At 39.8% G+C, this 19,769-nt stretch overlaps 2 protein-coding genes across 21 annotated transcripts in view; one reads left to right on the top strand and one right to left on the bottom strand.

Moving 5' to 3' along the window:
• Positions 1 to 62: 62 nt before the first annotated feature.
• LOC141779658 (Krueppel-like factor 10) lies at positions 63 to 5,818 on the bottom strand. Of its 2 annotated transcripts, none has more exons than XM_074654589.1 (4): positions 5,681 to 5,818; positions 4,856 to 5,077; positions 2,789 to 3,653; positions 63 to 1,443 (listed from the first exon to the last, which is right to left on the bottom strand). In XM_074654589.1, exons 2-4 carry the CDS (start codon positions 5,066 to 5,068, stop codon positions 1,196 to 1,198), a joined length of 1,326 nt encoding a protein of 441 aa, XP_074510690.1. In that variant the 5' UTR covers positions 5,069 to 5,077; positions 5,681 to 5,818; the 3' UTR covers positions 63 to 1,195. The 2 variants fall into 2 exon arrangements, with proteins under 2 accessions (XP_074510690.1, XP_074510691.1); XM_074654590.1 differs by having other exon boundaries at positions 4,856 to 5,013; positions 5,681 to 5,817.
• An 8,402-nt stretch (positions 5,819 to 14,220) lies between these two features.
• Positions 14,221 to 19,769, top strand: part of ubr5 (ubiquitin protein ligase E3 component n-recognin 5) — a 43,858-nt gene continuing 38,309 nt past the window's right edge. For all 19 annotated transcript variants that reach the window (XM_074654581.1, XM_074654579.1, XM_074654567.1 and 16 more), the window contains exons 1-3: positions 14,221 to 14,473; positions 18,894 to 18,938; positions 19,068 to 19,149. In XM_074654581.1, coding sequence (XP_074510682.1) covers positions 14,412 to 14,473; positions 18,894 to 18,938; positions 19,068 to 19,149 — 189 coding nt within the window. In that variant the 5' untranslated portion in view covers positions 14,221 to 14,411. The remainder of the gene's footprint in view (positions 14,474 to 18,893; positions 18,939 to 19,067; positions 19,150 to 19,769) is intronic.

Genomic DNA, 19,769 nt, shown 5'->3' with positions numbered 1-19,769 from the left:
CATATGAGCTAAGTTGCATATATTCCAGAACAAAAATATTAACATTGGACAAAGCCAGGTTAAAAATTCAGATATCTCTTTTTATCACTCCATAAATCAGAAAATACTGACAAAAGCATTAAAAAAATAAAGTTTCACCATGTTTTTAGGAATAAAATGCTCTATAAATCAGGCTATTTATTATAAATGAACAAACCTCTCTATAAAAACCTTCAGAATATAGAGAGCAATGAAACTATAAAGTTTGGTGGATGTAAGTGCAACTGAAGAGATTTCTGGCTCAGAGTCTGAGAACAAATTCTCATTTTGAGAAAACTGCACCCTGCAGGAAAATAGGGCAAACATCTTTAACTCAAATAATTTATATCACCAAGAAACTTCTGCAATTTGTTACACAAATAATACAAATATTTGTTGTATTACAAGTTTTTAAAAATGCAAATGAGGCATTATTTTATGCTAACTTTTGGTGAATTTACAGATGCAAATCGACTGAAATGTTTATTTTGGATGTTTTCTTTCCACTAGTCTGAAAGAAGACATGTTATGGAAGCAAAATAGCCCAAAATCTCAAAATAGACCAGTTCATCCATTTATCATCTTGGATAATGTGATCAAAGGCAAACGAATTTGGTTTGAGGAGCTAAATCTCTCGAACCACGTAGGAGCTATTGAACACCCTGAATTATTCTTCACCATTACATGTAAAATAAGCAGGACACACGCTACAATAATACAGATCTGGCAACAAAAAAAAAAACGTGAAAACACGTGTTCAAGTTTAATAAAGAATTATATTGTCCCTGCAAGAAATTAGCTTTGTGCAAAATTGTTTTATAACAAATAGATTCCTATATGGCACAAAAAAAAAACAATATTCAACATTCTTTGGTCAAATATCAATGAGAAGTAAACATGTGAAGCCTTCATTTGTAAACGTGTTATGAAACAGACTTACAGAATAGTATCTACAGTTGATATTTTCAGCGTAAATGCTCAGTTTGAGGGATGCAGTAAACGGTAAACAGTCTCATCGCCTCGATCTGATTCAACTATAATCATTGAGGAACAGCCAAGCAGCAATCTTCAACTGTTGGACTGTTATGAGCTGACCGGTGTTGCAGCCACACGCTGCTCTGTGCTGTTTGAGACTCATTATAATTTCACAGTTTTTACTTCGTCTCATCGGGAGAGTCTACTGAAGACAGACTAGTGGAAGGTCAGCAGACCGGGTGACCTTTAACGTCCAGCAGGGCGTCTTCCTCTCCGCCAGATGTCGCCGGGCGTGCTTGGCGAGGTGGTCGCTGCGCATGAAGCAGCTGTGGCACGTGGGACAGGCAAACCTTTTCTCTCCAGTGTGGGTGCGTCGGTGGCGAGACAGCTCGTCGGAGCGAGCGAATCGCCTCTCGCAGCCCTCCCACTTGCATTTGAAGGGCTTCTCACCTGTTGGGACAAAGACAGTGGAGTTAAAACTGAGGCTTTTGTTTTTTAAATTCAGTCCTACAAAGGGGGATAGAGCAGTGGTTCCCAACCTTTTTCCTTAAGGGAGACCCTCTTCTATCATTGAGTAAATTGATTACCCCTGACTGAGTGATATATTTTTAAGGATATTTCATATTGTATTCAATGCACAATTACAGAACAACTGATAAACTGTACAATTAACTCAAATAATGAACGCAATAACTGCAGAAAGTTTGTGTAAAATGAGCGGTTTGGAAGTTTGAGCAGAGTATTTCCTGTGAATATTGCATCAGAGATGAGTTTTCCTGTTAATTTTTAGGAACTTCGAATACAATTATCTGTATTGTATATATTTTTTTAACTGGTAACAATCATGCCTACTTTATAGGCTTATTTTTTGACAAATTCCCTGTTTTCTTCTCCCTGACACTTGGCCATTGTTCTATCAGCTCTTTGGTTGTTTTCTAATGCAGAACGAGGCTGTTTAGCAGAGAGAGAAGGCTCTGTGGATATAACTTGTGTTCAGGTCTTCACCGTTATCGCCCTTATCCTGTTTATATCTTATCTAAACTTTGAAAATAACTATTTCATTTAGTTTTCTTCACAGAAATGAATGAAATGCTGAGATATAGATCACCTATATATATATTTTTTTAAAAAGTTGTCTTACACCCCTTAAAATCAAGAGGGGCTTGCAACCCCCATGAAGCTTTGGCGACCCCTGGTGGAGATCTGGACCCCAGGGTTGGGAACCTCTGGGATAGAGGGTGACCAGGTGTCCCACTTTACGAGGGACTGCACAGCATTTTTATCCCTTGTCCCACGTCCCACGTCCCACATATTGAGACGATGTCCCAAATTTCCATTGGCTCTAGTTTTAAAAAGTCAGAATCACTGCAGGACAGATGCAACATTTGCCAAGCAGCACAATATATGAGTCTCACAAGAAACATGTGGCTCAAAAAGAGATGTTCTATGGATGCATTTGGGTAAAACATAGAGATGTTACGAGGTAAGGGGCAGAATAGAAATGTTTTTTTTTTTAAGTTAGATATTTATTATATCAAAATTGTAGACTACCTCTTGGCCTTGGTAACGTGTCCCACATTGTCCAACACAAACATACTCTTTGTCCCACATTTGGTTTGTTGGGAGCTGGTCACCCTCAGAGGAACCTTGTTTGTTTTCATCAATTTTGTGTCATCTTTTTAGCACATAATGCTGACCTTTGGCTGCTTTGTAAAATGGCTTTGCGCATATCGAAACTTGCTCGTTAATTAAAATGCACATACTTTTTTTTTTTTAGGTGTATTAAAACCCTTACCTGTGTGTGTCCTCATGTGGGCCTTGAGGTGGGAGCTCTTGAAGTAGGTCTTGCTGCAGTCCTCATGACGACAAACATGGCTGCGTACACGGGACACTTCTGGCTGCGGTGGGTTTTGTCTTTGCTCCAGCAAGGCCCGACCAGGCGCGGGGGCGATGGCTGGCAGCCTGGTGCCACCAGGGGTCACCAGTGCTGGCTGGACGTAGAGCGTAGGGACAGCCGGCTGGGGGACGAGGAGCATTACGGGACCTTTCGCCACCTGACCCCCGAGGAGGAAGACATGGGCGGGAGACACAGCTTGTGGTTGTAGTGCAGTGGTGGTTGCTGATGGGATAGGTATTAGGTGTTGCTTCTGACTGTCAGAAGCTGTGACGATGGAGGGAGAGACAGGAAGAAACTGGCAGTAGACGGGCACAGAGATTCCAGAGGACACAGCCTGAGGTGTGTTTGAAAGTCTAATCTGGGTCTGACTGACCTCAACTACATTTGGCAAAGTCACAGTAAAGGATTTCGGTGGCGTGGCTGCATTAACGTCCGACTGTGTTACAGCACTCCCCTCAGACTCTCCTCTGTTAGGCCCATTATCTGAGCTCAACTCGGTTTTAAAGTATTTTGCATGAACTTGAGTAATAAGTCTGTCTTCCCTGGAGACGGGATGAGCGTTACAGGAGCTGCGCTGGCCGTCTGAAGTGTGACGGATCACACTGGTGCACTGGAACCGTTGCAGAGGAGCAGCAGTGTGCAGATGAGTCTCTTCTATTGGCTGCCAGCTTGGACTTCCAGCCGCTGCAGGTTGATGTAAGGTTGCCGCTGAGGGTGAGTGGGTGGCCTCAAAGTTGGGTGGACTGTATGGCGGTGTCATACACTGAAAGGAAAAGGAGGGTCATTCCGTTTTTTTATTGACAAACTAGGCATCTTGATTTAGATTAGTGCTAAAAGTTAGTTTTTAGCTGTTTCTACTGTATCCCAAACCAAACAATGGCAGATTGTAAAGCCCCCTGAGGCAAATTTGTGCTTTGTGATATTGGGCCATACAAATAAAACTGACTCGACTTGACTTGGCTTTAGATAGGGTCATTCATGTTTTTGCGTCGGCCACCTTAGTTCTCCTACACGCTTGGCACACGGGAGAAGTTTAAAGCTGGGAGTGCGCTGTACGATTTTAGACATGTTGTTGTGTAACTCCTACTCCTACTGTACGAGTAGATCGTTTGCGATGCAAAGCCAAAGCTCACGATTAATGTGCTCACACTGTATGGTCCCGTCAGCCCCTGAGGGCTGTTCTGGTTGTTGACAGTTGTCAATAAAGATTTGTTTGAAAGCTCTGAGGCAGGTAAAGTTAGTTTGCTAGCAGAGGTCTGTACGGGTCACAATGCAAACAAGGCAGAAACGTGCTGCCTTGATCATCTGTGCAATCCTGTCTGCTGAAACATCTAAAAAGCAAGAGGCACCGGCGTACAATTTTGCAGGTGGCGAGGAAGACGTGGACAGTATGGCTTGTCCATTTTGCAGAGAGAGTTGGAGGTAAGCTAGCTACGTTTTACTATATCTATTGTAGCCTACATTGTTATCTTGATAGCAACGCTCTGATTGCTGTAAAAAAAAAAGTAGAAAAAGGCACTGACGTTGGGGAATCGGCTCGTGGCTCTACTTCAACTGTGCGAGAGCCTGCGGACGGCCGACCAAAATTTTACAAATTCATCTGACTATCCGACGGCCGGTTCGGGAGGAGTTAATCGGTCCACGGTCCTCCCTGTACACTGCACGGCAAACAACGCCAGACGAAGCTGAAATCCGGTCCGACTCTAAAATGAGTTATGCTGCTGAAAATTTGGGCCAGAACCGGGTAAAATGGTACAGTGTATGCCCAGCTTTAGTTGGTTGCAATCTGCAACCTCACCACTAGATGCCGCCAAATTCGGGTCCAAATTCAACTAAATGCAATAGACATCATGCCTAGTGCCATATTCTATAGGCCAGATTTTTTTGCAAAAAGCGGTGTTCACTGCAGGTTTTTCTTAAAAAAAACTTTAATGTGCCAACTCTCTGCCCACATGGATCACTTACCAAAGGAGAGTCCCGTAGCACAGTAGACCCAAAGTGGACAGAGTCGTCCTCTGAGCAGTCTGAGGACGGTGTCAAGGGTCGGAAGTGTCTGAGCCTGAAGCTCCTGGTCTTCCAGTGCTTAGTCATGGACATCAGAGCCTCAACAGCCTCCATGTCACCTGCACCCAAAGGAGCCGGCTGGAAGTCACCCTGGATCTCTGAGTCAACTTCCATGTTGCAACTCTGATAAAAGAGCAAAAATGAGTACAAGACAACACACTATGGACTGTTTGTTTCATTTCATTGTGATCATAAATGTTCAATATATGACTGGGAGCATAAAATGACATAATGCCATAACCATAGATTGTGTACACTCCATGTCCTAGCATGTTCAATCAATGTTTTAAATGGATTTTGACCAACATCAACATACACAGGACATATGTAAAGGATCATGTGAAGTGAGCATGATCAGCTGCTGCTCTTCAGCACTGGGGCCCTTTCACCTACTTCCCTGCCTGGGGGGGGGGGGGACAAAAGCACACCAACTGTGCTTGCTTTGCTTACACAAACCATCACTTAACAACACCTCCCTGACCTGATTACCACACACACTGATCACAGACATCACCTCAATCACCATCAGGGCTGAGGCTAAATGAATGACCTATGACCTAGATAATAATAATAAGACTCATAATAAGGCTTGACAATATAAAACAAACAGGTCTATCTATATAATATATAATATAATATTGTTCTTTTTTAAAATCTATTTAAATAAAGCACTTATTGTTATATAAAATTGAATATCAGACAATGTGAAAAATGTGTTTTACTTACATCCTGTGTGGGTCTGTAACTGCTGAGTGCTGGTCCCTTCGTCTGGTGTGAACACTTGAAACCAAAAGTGATAAAGTGGATGTTTCCTAGTTTCCTCCTCAGGCTCGTTCACCGTTCATCGGTTCAAGCGCGGTGGGGAAACGGTGGGCGTGGCTTAAAATACCTCCACCAATAGGACGCAAAGGTGTGTTGAGAGCCGACCAATAGGAGGGAGGCTCGGTGCGTGATCAGGGGCTGACGGCTCCGTGGTGGCAGCGTGGTACACAACAGCATGGGCGTGTGAAAAACATTCCTGACTACACTTCCCTTCACCACCCCCCAATACACACACACACACACGCACACACACACACTCATGCTATCGCCTTGGATGAGTCACTTGACTTCACCCTCTTCATCAGACATCATCAGACACAGACCTTCTATGACTAATCACAATTTGGAGATGAAATATAAAAACAGATGTGATCATCAGTTAGCAAGATACAGGTTCTTAATATAGGTTACAGATTTAATCTAATATGTTTTAGCATTATAATAAAGGTGAATACTTAAAGGGAATGTATGTAAAATGTTCTTCTTTCTTTTTTCCCTTTTTTTATAATCACTAACCCTGTTTTGTTGTATTGTTGATTTTGATGTGTTATTCTATACCCCTACTTAAAGGGACTGTTTGTAAGAATCAGAAATGCTTGTTAACAGCGACACCTGTGGCCGTTAAGTTAACAAAAGTCAGCGACGGGCTATATTTCAGCTGCTTGGCAGTAATGTTAGCTGACCAGACGAAGGTCTCTCCAGGAATCAAGGCTGATCCTGGTGTTGGCTTTGAAGAGAAATGTTATTGTCTCCGACCACGGTGGGAGGGAGACACTGGCACCCGGTCGGAGACGATAACGTTTCTCTCTGCGGAGCCCCGTCACTTCACAAGACACGGGAAACCTCTGTTGGTCTGGAGGAGCTTGAGCAGTAATTTCTGCATAAACGTCCACTGTGCATTTACTAGATATTCTCATAGCTAAACTAACTCTTCTGCAGTGTGTAGTGTGCGCGCACGAACGTGAGATGGAGTGAGAATGAGCACGGTGTGTGAGTGAAGGCAGGCAGGCGGAGGAGCAGAGTACAGCAGAGACTCCGGCCCTGGAGACCAAAGCTACGGTCTCCCCCGCGTCCTACGACCGCGGCCAACACTGTTTAACAGACGGGCTTCACTAGATAGAACTTTGCGGTTTGGTGCTTCCATGTAGTTTGTGTTGGAGTCTTGTCTGAACAGCGTAGCCACACGCGAGCGCGCATGGGAAACCGACCCGGTAGATTTATACGTGTAAGAAGTTACAAACAGTCCCTTTAAAAAATTAATTTTAAAAAGTGGATGTTTAATTGACTAAATAAAAGAAACGTATTATCACTATGTCTCCAGAAATATTATAAAGTTGTTTTTGAGGTTTTGTAAATGTAAAATATAAATCAACTTTTATTGTCACACATTGTTCACAGCACAGCACATAGTGAAATTTACTCGCTGCATTTAACCCATCCTAGTATTAGGAGCAGTGGGCAGCTACTATATAGCGCCCAGGGAGCAGTTTAGGGGTCCAGTGCCTTGCTCAAGTGCACCATGGCAGTGCCCAGGAGGTGAACCGGCACCTCTCCAGTTACCAGTTACCAGTCCACAGTCCGTACTTGGCGTCCCTCCAGTTCCCAAGCTAAGTCCCTACTGACTGAGCTACTGCCACCCATTTTGGTTGTAAATGATATGACATATCATGTCCAGGAGCTGCTGTTGGATGATGGATCACATCTGCTTTAATATCAGGTCATATATGAGGCCATTCATTCAGAGAGATGAAACTCCTCTGAGAATAAATGTCAACAATAGCTTTGTAATAAATTTTATTTATTTGTCAATTTCACCAAAATCAGAGAAGGTCGTATTTTCTATATATTTTTTTTATTTCCTCTGAAAATCCATTTCTCATTTGGTAAAATGGAGTGAAAAGATTCTTGAAGTTGAAGTTGAACTGACATTTTAACTGTTTTTTTTCTGTTTTAAGTTGATTCCTTTATTAGGCGTCTTGACCCTCGTGGGTGAAAGAGGTCAGCCAACATGGCCTCGGGGAGGCAGCCCTGTGGATTAGGTAAGTGTCAGCTGTCTAGACCTTCCTGCACAGCACAGAGAACCAGAACAAAAGGCTGGCTGCAGACACACAATAGAGAAATACACACACAGACACACAAAGTCTGGCAGTGTGGGATGTTCCTCAAAAGCATATCCAGGAATGTGTTGCTGGAAGAGAAGAGAGTGCATGTGACACAATTTAATTTATTAATCTAACAGTACATATCTCTTTAAATGTGTAATTTGACATCCTGATTCCAGCCTCCAGCAACCGAAGTTTAAACTGAAACCATTGTTCGCACTGGTGTTCTGCTTTCTTGAGGAAGTGCCTCTTAACATAATTAATATTCATAGTGGGTAGTATAGAGAATTGTGAGGACATATTATCTTTTAAAATGAAAAGTGTGCTTATTTTCCCCACTCGAACAACATAATTAACAATAAACCAAATAATACAAAATAAATATTTTGGGGAAATTATTGCACTTTTAATTTTTCTGTATTGAAGATTCAGAGTGTTTTATAATAGGACAGCTAAAAGTTCACAGTTGGATACTACTTGACTACTAGCAAACAGGCGGCCGGGTCTGAAAAGTGAAGCCAATGCGGAAGTGTCTTAAACTTGCATTATTTCTAATAGTCAGCAGGGGGCGACTCCTCTGGTTGTATAGAAGTCTATGAGAAAATGATCCTACTTCTCACTTGATTTATTACCTCAGTAAACATTGTAAACATGAGTTTATGGTCTCAATCGCTAGTTTCAAGCCTTCTTCAATACAGCATGATGTTCATTTAGTAAATTATGGTCCCATTTAGAGTCAAATAGACCATAAAGCAGGGGATGCTTTAGGGCGTGGCTACCTAGTGATTTATAGGTCGCTACCATGGAGTTGTCCGTGTTTTCGTCTTAGAACTTTAACCCTTTCACAGTGTGTTTTCAGTTCATGAAAGTTAATTATAACCTTTTTGGTCACCTAAAAATGTCTTATTCAGCATTCGGTTGTACTTAGCTCCACCCTCTCGTGTCACTTCTGGTTCCAAAAACCGAGATGGCGACCAAAATGCCAAACTCGAGGCTTCAAATAACAGTTCACAGACCAATGGGTAACGTCACGGTGACTATACGTCCACATCTATGCTAGCAACGCCTTTCACATAACACAAAGTTCTTTTTCATTATAAATATAAACATTTGTGTAGATTTAAACTTAAACAAAATACTTCATATTGCATAGCTGTCCTTTATAGATAATGTGTTGTGCAAGACAAAATGATGAAATGACCTCTGCGATAATGGTTGTAGCTTAGCATGGTTCAGTCTTTTATTTATATCGATAGGATTATCAAGCTACTAACATTGCACAGTGAGAGGTCATGGCACAAAAGAGCACATTTTTCATGGGTCCTGTGTCTGTTACTGGTCTTTGGCCATGTCAGGTTGCCCTCGTTTTTTAAGCGTGATGCATTGGAGACCTAGATTCTTGGCCGGTGTTAACTAGTTACAATAGCCATGCTCTTTTGAGCAGAACTTTAAAACATCCTTGTGGTATTGTGCAATAGACAAATGGATTTTGTTAGAATTTAGAGGCAGCAGACGTTATGGCTTCCTATACAATATCAGCCAATTTTCAAGCAGTGTTGAATGGCAAGTGAGACAAGGCCAACAAGGACTCACTGTTCTCTTTTGCTGTTACAGAGCTGGGCTTTTGGCTGCTTTCTCCAAAAAGCAAAGGCCTCTTAGGAGACAGCAGCCAGGAACAGCTCATTACAGGCCAGCATAATGCCCTTTAAACTGTGCAGCATCTGTGACTGGCTTTTTGGAGCAGAGGGTTTGTGCCTGAGGCTTGGACTGACCTGGTGTAAACAGCCTGAGTTACCCCCTCATGGTCAGTCCTGCCTGTAAAGACCCGTTAAAATATGTGACAGCCAGCACCAGGAGGAGTTATTTAAAAGTCTTACTCTCCAGCCAGCGATCGTGTTACCTCACTGGGGATAACTTATACTTCTGGTTGTGGCCTGACTGACTGACAGGAGCTGCTGCTGGTCCACTGATCTATGAATGAATGTGGTTCAATAAGTTATCAGCGGTGATGGTTTAGCTTTGGGTCTCTCTTGGTCTTTATCAGAGATGAAACACACTGAATTAAAGTTCATAACAGCTCTAACACTTCACCAATCACCTTATTAAGTAGAATCTGTTGTGTCTTTTATCCATATTGATCCATTTTCTCATGTTCTAAAGCTGTAAACCCCCTAGCCTTGTCCTGGTGATAGTGCGGTTTCCTGGCTCTGACTCTTTGTACCCATATTTAACAACACCAGAGGTCATTTGATAACCCAGTGCCCAACTACCTAAAAATAGCTCTGGAGATTCCTGGGGTTTTGTTTGACTTCACTCTTGAATAAAAGGTTGCAGGGTTTTTTTTTGCAGTTCAGTGGAACTGGTTTCATTAACCTCTGTGTTGAACTCAGTAAACACAGAGAAACATTCATAAACGTCCTCCTGGTTACATGACATTTGAAGCATAAAGTAAGGCCAAATGATCAAATAAAAATATAGTTTCATTCCTAATAATATCTGCAGTATTGCCCATTATTTTGTCATTGATGTCATTAGATATGTTAAGTACGCTGCTCACAACAATAGCAATGCATATAACACTGAAGTATTGTGTAAGTGGGTGTTTCTGCAACTACAGGCATTTTTAAGTCCCAGCAATGAAATTTTGGATTTTTGTTAAGATTTGCAGATTGATAAATATATACATCGTGTTATTACCCATCTTGACATAAAAAATAATTACTAAATAATGTGATTTAATAAAATGTATGAAGCATTTCATGGGTCCAAACACCACTTTTCTTCATGTCCCATGACTGTGGTCTCAATGTTGAGATATGAGCATATTCAATTATAATATATTATTTCTAAATGGAATTGTTTCATATACATATTACTTTACACCATATTCAAATTATTTATTTGTTTACAAATCATTTATGTGATTTTTTTTCTCCATCTAAATATTTGTTTATGAAGACTGACATCTGTGGTTACTGTCTACATTTTTCAGGGTGTAGAGAAAATCATGAAATCCCCTATTTAAAAAAAAAAAAAATTATATCAACATTTATAATGATGCACAAAAGCTTGATGAAAATGTATTTAAATATCTTAAAAATATTATAGAAATTAAAAAAGAAAAATGTTATTGTAATGTTGCGGTAACATTTAGTAAGAACAAGTGATGACAACCATAAAAAGTAAACATGTTACAGATTAAAATCTTAACCACTATATGTAATTATGTGTACCTTCTTATATGTATTACTCTGATTACTGATTACTCTGGTTGATTTTTTTTTATTTGGGAGAGTCAAAAGTGACCGTAGTTGCAGAAACACCCAAGTAAATGAAAAAATACAAATAAATTGTAAAATAAAAATATTTTTGTCTCGTTCTATTTTAGATGCAAACCTGAAACTTTACTATACCCATTCAGTTAAAGTCCTGACAATGTGAACTGCAGGCCAGACTGGATAAAAGACCAGCTCATACATCAGTTTCTTTGGTTAGAATGGGTTCCCTTTGGCTAAGTAGGAACTGCAGATGACAGATAAATGAGGAACCTGACCTGAGGCAGTCAAAATGTTCTTTCTGTGTCATGCTTTCTGTGGCATTTCATATTATCTTGACATCTCCTTTGGTCTCACTTTCAGTTCCAGTTGTTGGGGGCTTTACTTTAATAGCTTATTTCAATAGACAAATATCTGACAAATGGCCATCTGGACAGTTGTAGAGGTCTGGAGCTATACCTACATACAGTATATACCTCTATATATCCATATATGCACACGATATACAAATACTCTCTGCTTTAGTATGGCCGGCTTTCTGGAACTGATACGGATCTCATTGTGAAAGGTAAACCCTGCCACCTGCTGGTGTAAAAAGACAAAAGCTTTTATTGGATTAGACTGTGGATTAAAAAAAAACAACAAATATTAGCTACATATGCTTTAAATTTACATTAAAAAAATGCCGCTTTCTTAATTGCTTAACAAACTGACCAAGGTGAGGGTATTATTGCAAAAGTCGAATGTGCTAAAAAAGACTTGTTTCATGTATTGTAAAAAATACATTCTAGATTATCAGTTGATTTGAGCAATTGCATGTCATCATTTTATCCATGCTGTCCTCAGTACTCCATCATAAAAAAAATGTTTTTAATTAGTTTTTTTATTGTATAGCATAAAGGGACTACAACTCACATTTCATTGCGCAACACTGTGTTGTAGAATGACAATAAATGAACCTCATGAATTTGTGATGATTTCATCTGCCCCCTCCTTACCCTAATGTCTGCCATATCTGGAGGCCATATCTCTGAAGCAGGGGAGCATGCTTGCAACACTTAAATCATTTCTGGGAATTTATATGATGTGGAGATATTAGCAAAGTTTTGAATGGGGGGGAGCCCAGTAGGAAGAGACTTCCAGTTATCTGCCCTATATATAGAGCTCAGATGTGAGGTGGCTCAGTTTTAAATATAATTGTAGTGTAAGAATAGCAGCATTAAATCGAGGGTCCCACATGATTTTTTTTTTCCTATTCCCAGAGTAATGCTGACAATATGCCAAGTATAACCACGTTGTTCCCTTAAGATTTGATGACATAATATTAGGCCTAAGTCTTGGTTGGTCAGAAGGGTGGATACTCCTTTTAGTTTCAACATTTATATTGATGCGTGCATAATGTAAAAAGGGCACCACAATCGATATTGAAAAAAAAAAATACACAACACTTATGGAATTTAAGGATGACAAAGAAAGAAAAACAAAACAAAAACACAATGAACCAATAGAGCAACCCCCCCACCTGTGCCTGACAAGCAAAACATAATAATAATAACAATAACAATGAAAGATGAGGATTTAAAAATAAATAAATAGGTAAATAGTTAAATTAAATTATATGAATCTAAATGAAATAAAATTAATAGATAAATACCTTAAAATAAAAATATATAATAACAAATAATAAATAAAAAAATAACAAATAATAATTAAGAAAATAATAATAATTTACCAAAAATTATCACCATACAAATCATGCCATTGACTTTTATTATTATTTTGTTTTAAAATGGATCCAAAATATAATCTGATTGTTTATTCCATAACTACAGAATTTGAGTCTGTATTCAAATATAGTGTTAGGCTTCTTATTATTACTCAGCCTACTGTAGTGAACCTGATGGTTCCTTCATGATGGTGTAATAGCATGTGGAATTATTTACTGCACTGGTTTGTAACTGCACAAAAAGCCCAATTATTCTCATTTTTCAAAATTCAAGATTCAAGATTCAAGCCCTTTATTGTCATTGTAAATACAACGAAATTAGATTGTGACAATCCCATAGGTGCTAATGAAAAGATAACACAATAAAAAAAGAGATAGTGCAATATAAATATGAAAAATATATAAAACATAATACAATATAAAATACAAAAATACGATATATATATTGATGAGATGAGTTTTGCCAGATTATTGCACAAAGTGTCCGTCAGATAATTATATAATTATTGCACAGCATCATATAATTATTGCACATAGTGATCAGCATGTTATTGCACATAGTAGATTTACAGTATTTACATTGTTAAAATGACACAAAAGTGACCAATGTGTTATTGCACATTTCTTGAGTCTTGAGAATCCTAATTGATCTATGTAGTATTTGATTGATCTATGTAATATTTGATTGATCTATGTAGTATTTGATTGATCCATGTAATATTTGATTGATCTATGTAGTATTTGATTGATCCATGTAATATTTGATTGATCTATGTAATATTTGATTGATCTATGTAGTATTTGATTGATCCATGTAATATTTGATTGATCTATGTAGTATGTGATTGATCTATGTAGTATTTGATTGATCTATGTAATATTTGATTGATCTATGTAGTATTTGATTGATCCATGTAATATTTGATTGATCTATGTAGTATGTGATTGATCTATGTAGTATTTGATTGATCTATGTAGTATTTGATTGATCTATGTAGTATTTGATTGATCTATGTAGTATGTGATATCTTATTGTCATAGTCATAGTTTATTGTGTATTGTATTGTCTCAGCTTGCAATGAAGTACCCTAGCAACGCATTTACCCTTTCTTATGCATTTACAATGGACCTGAAAATGACTGCATGGCGCTTGAAAACGCAAATAAAACACAGATACATGAGCTGAACTGGCTGAGAACAAAGACTTTGGAGTGTGAAAGTGTAGTATTTGTGATTTACAGTGGTCTTTGCCTTTCTTTCTTGAGGCCAATCGCGTCCAATTTAACACATTTCCTGTTGGTGCTCGGGCTCCAACCAGCGGAGTGGTTGCATGTGTGCACTAATCAACACACAGAGGAGAAGAAGCCTGCTGGAGTTAAGATGGCGGCATGTGGGTGAGGAGGCTGGGATCTAAAACTCGAGGCTTTTTCCGCCATTAAACGATTCCTATGAATCCACAATATACACAGTAATCGAAAGAATAACAATTTCCACATCTTTCACACGTCTGTGTGTGATTTTGGATTGACCCCATGACATCTATTCACTTCGTGGTTCACCCGCTGCCCGGGACCGAGGACCAGCTCAATGACAGGTATGCTGCTGCGGCCCGCTGAACACGAGATGTTTAATCAGTATCTATATGTGGGGTCTGGTCTATAGTAGTCCAGACTGTTATTACCAACGGTGTGGACACTGCCACGCGTCTTCAGTCGGGTTCTAATCTGATTGAAATGACCCCCCAGGGTTGAAACAAGGCCCGGCATCTTGAACAATCCTCGTTAGCATCGCTGCTACCTAACAGTCGCTCCACTGCTAGCTGCTAGCCCGTTAACTGGCTATCTGTATGGAGAGCTAACACTAGCTAACCAAGGCCTACAGAAGGAGGCTAGGTCATACGTCATAGCTGTGGGGGTACCACACATGCGCAGTAGAATCTCGCCTGCACTCGTCGAAATTGAGCCAATTGCAACGCAGGACCGCAGCTACAGTCACACTGCGCATGCGTCTTATCCCAATAACCGAGTCCACCCGTTTCCCAACCTCCTTACATAGTCCTTGTAGCTAGCACTAGCAGGCTGTTCCTTGGTCCTCTGGAAGGATTGGCTCACAGTCAAAGTTGAGATAGACAATGCGGGTTGGGGGATGGGGGAAAAGAGAGGGAAATAAGCATCGTAAAACCCAATGTTGTGGAAATGATACGCGTTTTCGTGTATAAATTACAGATACACTCTGTCGACGTGTGTGTCGGTTGTTTGTTTTGTGGGCGTCTCGTTGATTATCATGATCAATGAAGTAGCTAACGTCAGCTAACTGAGAGCTAGCTGCTAATGCTAGCAAGCTAATATGGCTATCACGCTCCTGACAAAGCCACATATTGGTGTGGTTTGTGTGTCAGGGGATTTATGGAAGTTTAATGGCACAATTTACTTGCTAACATCGTAGGAAAAGACGATATCATTTGGGTTGTCTTTTAACATTGTGCACCGAGATAAATATCTAAGATATGCAGTGAAGCACAGTTAGCAACATTGACATTAATCCTGTTATCTACTTTAGTAGGTTAGAGGAGACAAGCCAAGGCTTATAAAAGTGTGTATGATGGATGGATTATTCAGTGTCCACGTGATCATACACTTTATTTCTTTTCCACTATTACCCAAATACCTCCAGCATACTCTGGACAGTTAAATCAATTATTATTGTTAGCAGTGACGTGCTGCTGGCATGCATCACACTGTTTAATGGGGTTTCTTTAGGAAACTGAAGAGAGATCATGAGACAGTAAGAAGTTGGAAGGGAGAGGTCCAGGAAAATTGTGTGCGACCTGTATTTTGGCAGAACATGTGATTTATGATAAACCTATTTATATCATCCATTGAGATTGAACTGATTAATGAGCTGTTCTACTTAAAGACATAGAGGTTGAGAGGTGTTTTTAGAATGACCTTGAGATTAGGAACTGATATAGGCTCAGAGTATTTGAACGCTTTTTGCAGGTTGGTGTACTATCTAACTCTGGGGGGCCCAGCTTTGGTCTGACTGACAGGAGTTACTCTGCTGGTTACTCTGGTTATTGAGAAAGCCACTGGAACATCTTGGTAGTATGGATGGATGGACCATTGGTTCCTTAAAGAGGTCATGGCTGTTTCATCCCCAGGCTTGCATGCCATTGCATGCTACAGTCACCATGTGCTGCTGGGAGCCCCCCTCCTCTCACTTCCCCATGAAGGAACTTGCAGTTGTCAAAGCAGATAAGTGCCTCCATTTGAAGTAAAAAGGCTTGGTCCAGCTTGGCTCATTTGAAGCGCTTGCCTGGCATGTATATCCGGTCAGATTTCCTCAACCAAATGCCAGTGGTTTGCTTGACCTAACTGAGGTCTGCTTAGACACATTAGTTTAGCACAGTGGAATGGCAAATTGCATTTCCCCTGTAGTGCGATGGATGTTTAATATGCTTTTGCTGTGCTTTAGTGAAACTGTTTTAAATTGGTCATTGAGGCGAGTAGACTTTGTGTCTCTGCTACTACAGTGGTGCCATTTGTTTGATGGGTAGCTTAGTGAATAACTGACCTGGATGCTGTGTGAGTCATTTTCTCTTACTTTTCTTTAGTGTTTGGGCTGCTGCATGGGCTTTCAATGTGCTTCTGTATTGTGAGGAGATTTCTACCTTTACCATTTGTATCTTGCACAATTTCTAGAGATTTTAGATAGTTTGTCAGTGTGCGGACATGTTTCATCAAGCAGTGGAATGACATAGACCGTGGAAAATGAACCAACACACAGCACATTTACATTGAAATTCTGCTTAAGTTTTGTGCCTACATGGGCAACATTTTTTCATTGCTTGTCTCTTGTTTTTGTGCAATCATGAGCAAGATTTATAATGGTATTTTTAGGTTTACATCTGGTATGTAAATTGTGTTTGAATAGTATACATGATCCGTAACGCACTGCATTTACATTTACCACTGAAGAGGAGTTTTCTGAGGTTGAAGTCTTTTCTTTTGCGTTTTGATTCAGGGCATTCATCACAACAGGTGCCCCAGTACTTCTATATCTGTGTGTAATAATCACGTGTGGAAGAAACCATTTGCAGAAGCATATTTTCAAGATGACGGCATAGGGTAAATAGGTGGAGGAGTTGAGAGTTGATGTATGCTTATTGACAAGAAGCTAGACACGTGTCAGGACACAGTACATCTCAGACCACATGTGGTTAAGCATGTTTGCATATATGCAATTCCTCAAGTCAGATTGTCTGTCTGTATTGGATGTGAGTGGAAGTTAATGGGACGAAACAACAAAGAAGGTAATTAGACAATGTACTACATCAGCCAACAACAGGCAATTCAATTAAACTTCTAAATATTGATCTATCACTGATCTATTTAATTCTAGCCTTATAGAAAGTATGACAGCCATGGGCTAAATATTATTCTTATGAGCTGTGAGGTACTTGCCTATATTATTGATTGATGAGTATTTGTATATGCATTTTTGTATATACTGTTGTTTATATGTGTTTTTCTTAATATACATGTAACGTAACCTGTGACTTATATTTAGGTCACTGGCGTTATCATGTGACTATCATGTGACCAGAGAGTTTATCTTTTATGATGGCGTCTCTGTGCAAATTTATTAAGTCTGAAGAAGAGCTTCTGCTCGAAACGTCACTAACTAAGATGTGCCAATAAATTGCACTTGAAGGGAGCTACAGTGTGCGGACCTTCTTCTACATTTTTTTTTTACTGTCTTCTGTTTCCACTTTACATTGTTTGTCAGGGGTTTCGGAAGTAAAAGTCCTATTCATTTTCTGCATGGACAATGTTGCGTTAGTCATATTGGAGTCTGGATTGATTCATCAGTATAAAAATGAGACGATCTCTTGAAAAAACAAAACTAATTGTTTAGTTGATTAAAAAGGCAAGGAGCATTGTAGTGAGAAACATCCAATGACTGAGCATAACATTCTGTTATTCTGGAAATGCAGGGTTTATTATTCCCATTTGAATGCTAGATTATTTGTGGATCAATGTAGCAGCTTCATCCTTAATGCAATGGCAAATTGTTTAAAATATGCAACAGCTCTGAATGGCCTCCCTTTGCTGGCATCTTCTCCATAGCAATAGCCACCACTGATGCTCATGGGGACTGCAACTTTTGGAGGCATTTGACATAGCGAACTAAGGCCCTGTTCAGACCTGGCATTAACATGTGTCCTGAGTGATCGGATCACAAGTGGACAGCTCTAAGTACATCTGTTCACGCCTGGCATGAGAATGCGTCTCCACATGCGTCTTGAGTGTCCACTTGTGATCTGATCTCACTTCCCTGCTCTATAAGCAAATAAACACGTGGCTAATACAGCGGACGTTGTGACGTAATATTACAGGAATGTCAGTAATAATATCCTTCATATTCGTGAATTTAGATGCATTTTATTAACATCAAAATATAAGGTTATTGTACGGCTGACACCGCTGCCTTCGCTAGGCAGCAACGGCGTACAGAGCTTCAGAGAGCCGGAGATGAGAGCGAGTGGGAGAGCGAGTGGGATAGCGAGCGGACAGGCGGGTATCATCTCCGTGCAAAACACCGGAACAGAAACACAGACACATCTCCGATAATAATGCACTTTGCGTGCTTTGTCTGCAGATTATTTAGCCTGTAGATAAGATATATTTTAATATAATACAGTTGTACCGACAGAATACAGTTGAGCACAGAATCCGTTTCTATGCCATGAGACAGACAAGCGCTCCCGTCTGCCTTTCTATTCACATGAAGGGCGCTAAACTGTCCAACGGTCCCAAACTGTCCGACGGCTGACAATCAACTTTAGGGTAAAATGTTGACAGTAGATATGATAAAATCAACATGATTTGTGTAATCAGTGGTTCCTGTTTTAAAGTATCTTCCAGCACTGCAATTCTGAATTGCATACATTAATCTGCATTAATTGGTTCTTGGTCTTACTTGTATTAATATAGACTTTATCTTCTTGTCAGGCTCCGTGAAGTCTCGGAGAAACTCAACAAATACAGCTATAACAGGTAAGTTTGTGTCAACATTGTAACTGTAGGCTGCTTTGTTTAACAGTCGTTGTTTAACAGGATCTTTTTTATTATCCTGTATATTGTCTCATTTGTCTTTGTGCTTTGTTTTTCCCTTCTCCAATGCAGTCATCCACACCTTAGTCTGCTGGAGCAGGCTACCCTAAAACAGTGTGTTGTCGGTCCAAACCATGCCGGATTCCTCCTTGAGGTAATGCTATAAGACATTACATCATTAGCATTAATGAAACACTTGGGGATCTAGAGTGTATGTTTATTATTTATTTATTGCCCACCAAAAACAGTTCAGTATAATATGAAGCTTTCAGTTCAAACTGGGTCACTATTGTCAGATGACCTCTGACTTTGCTATAAAACACTACGTAATTTGCCTCTGTTTTCTGACATCGCCAGACCAAATCGCAAATGCCAAATAGTCTGGAACCTCTGTTTATTTTTGATTTTCCAAGGGGCGTTATCAACGGGCATAGACAAAAATGCCAGAATGTCAGAAGTATGGCAAACACATCTTTCTTCTCAAGAAAAGCTTTAAGTGCTGTTGATTTTTCTTTTAGCTAAAATAGTGATGCACCGATATCGGATACGGGGCCGATACCGACTCAAATAGCTGGATCGAGTATCAGTGACAATGAGGCCGATCTATTCAATTCACATCTATGTTTATATACTAACTGGAATTTTAATTCCTGTTGAAGTTTTGACCAATTTGTTGCTGCATTAAAAAGGTTTACACTTGAATTGTAACTCCTTTTTTAATTTTGAAGATTTTTTATCGAGTTGCTGGTGTACGATTTATTATTTTGATAATAA

This window comes from Sebastes fasciatus, chromosome 12, assembly GCF_043250625.1.
Source record: "Sebastes fasciatus isolate fSebFas1 chromosome 12, fSebFas1.pri, whole genome shotgun sequence".
NCBI lineage: Eukaryota > Metazoa > Chordata > Actinopteri > Perciformes > Sebastidae > Sebastes > Sebastes fasciatus.
The sequence above is the reverse complement of the archived record's forward strand: the minus strand, read 5'-3'. Positions and strand labels throughout refer to the sequence as shown.

Excerpts from the sequence above, each read along its gene's own strand:
- LOC141779658 (XM_074654589.1), bottom strand. The coding sequence starts at position 5,068 with ATGGAAGTTGACTCAGAGATCCAGGGTGACTTCCAGCCGGCTCCTTTG. Across the intron at positions 3,654-4,855 it reads TGCTACGGGACTCTCCTTTG|TGTATGACACCGCCATACAG; the intron begins GTAAGTGATCCA and ends TTTTCCTTTCAG. Across the intron at positions 1,444-2,788 it reads CCACATGAGGACACACACAG|GTGAGAAGCCCTTCAAATGC; the intron begins GTAAGGGTTTTA and ends TTGTCCCAACAG.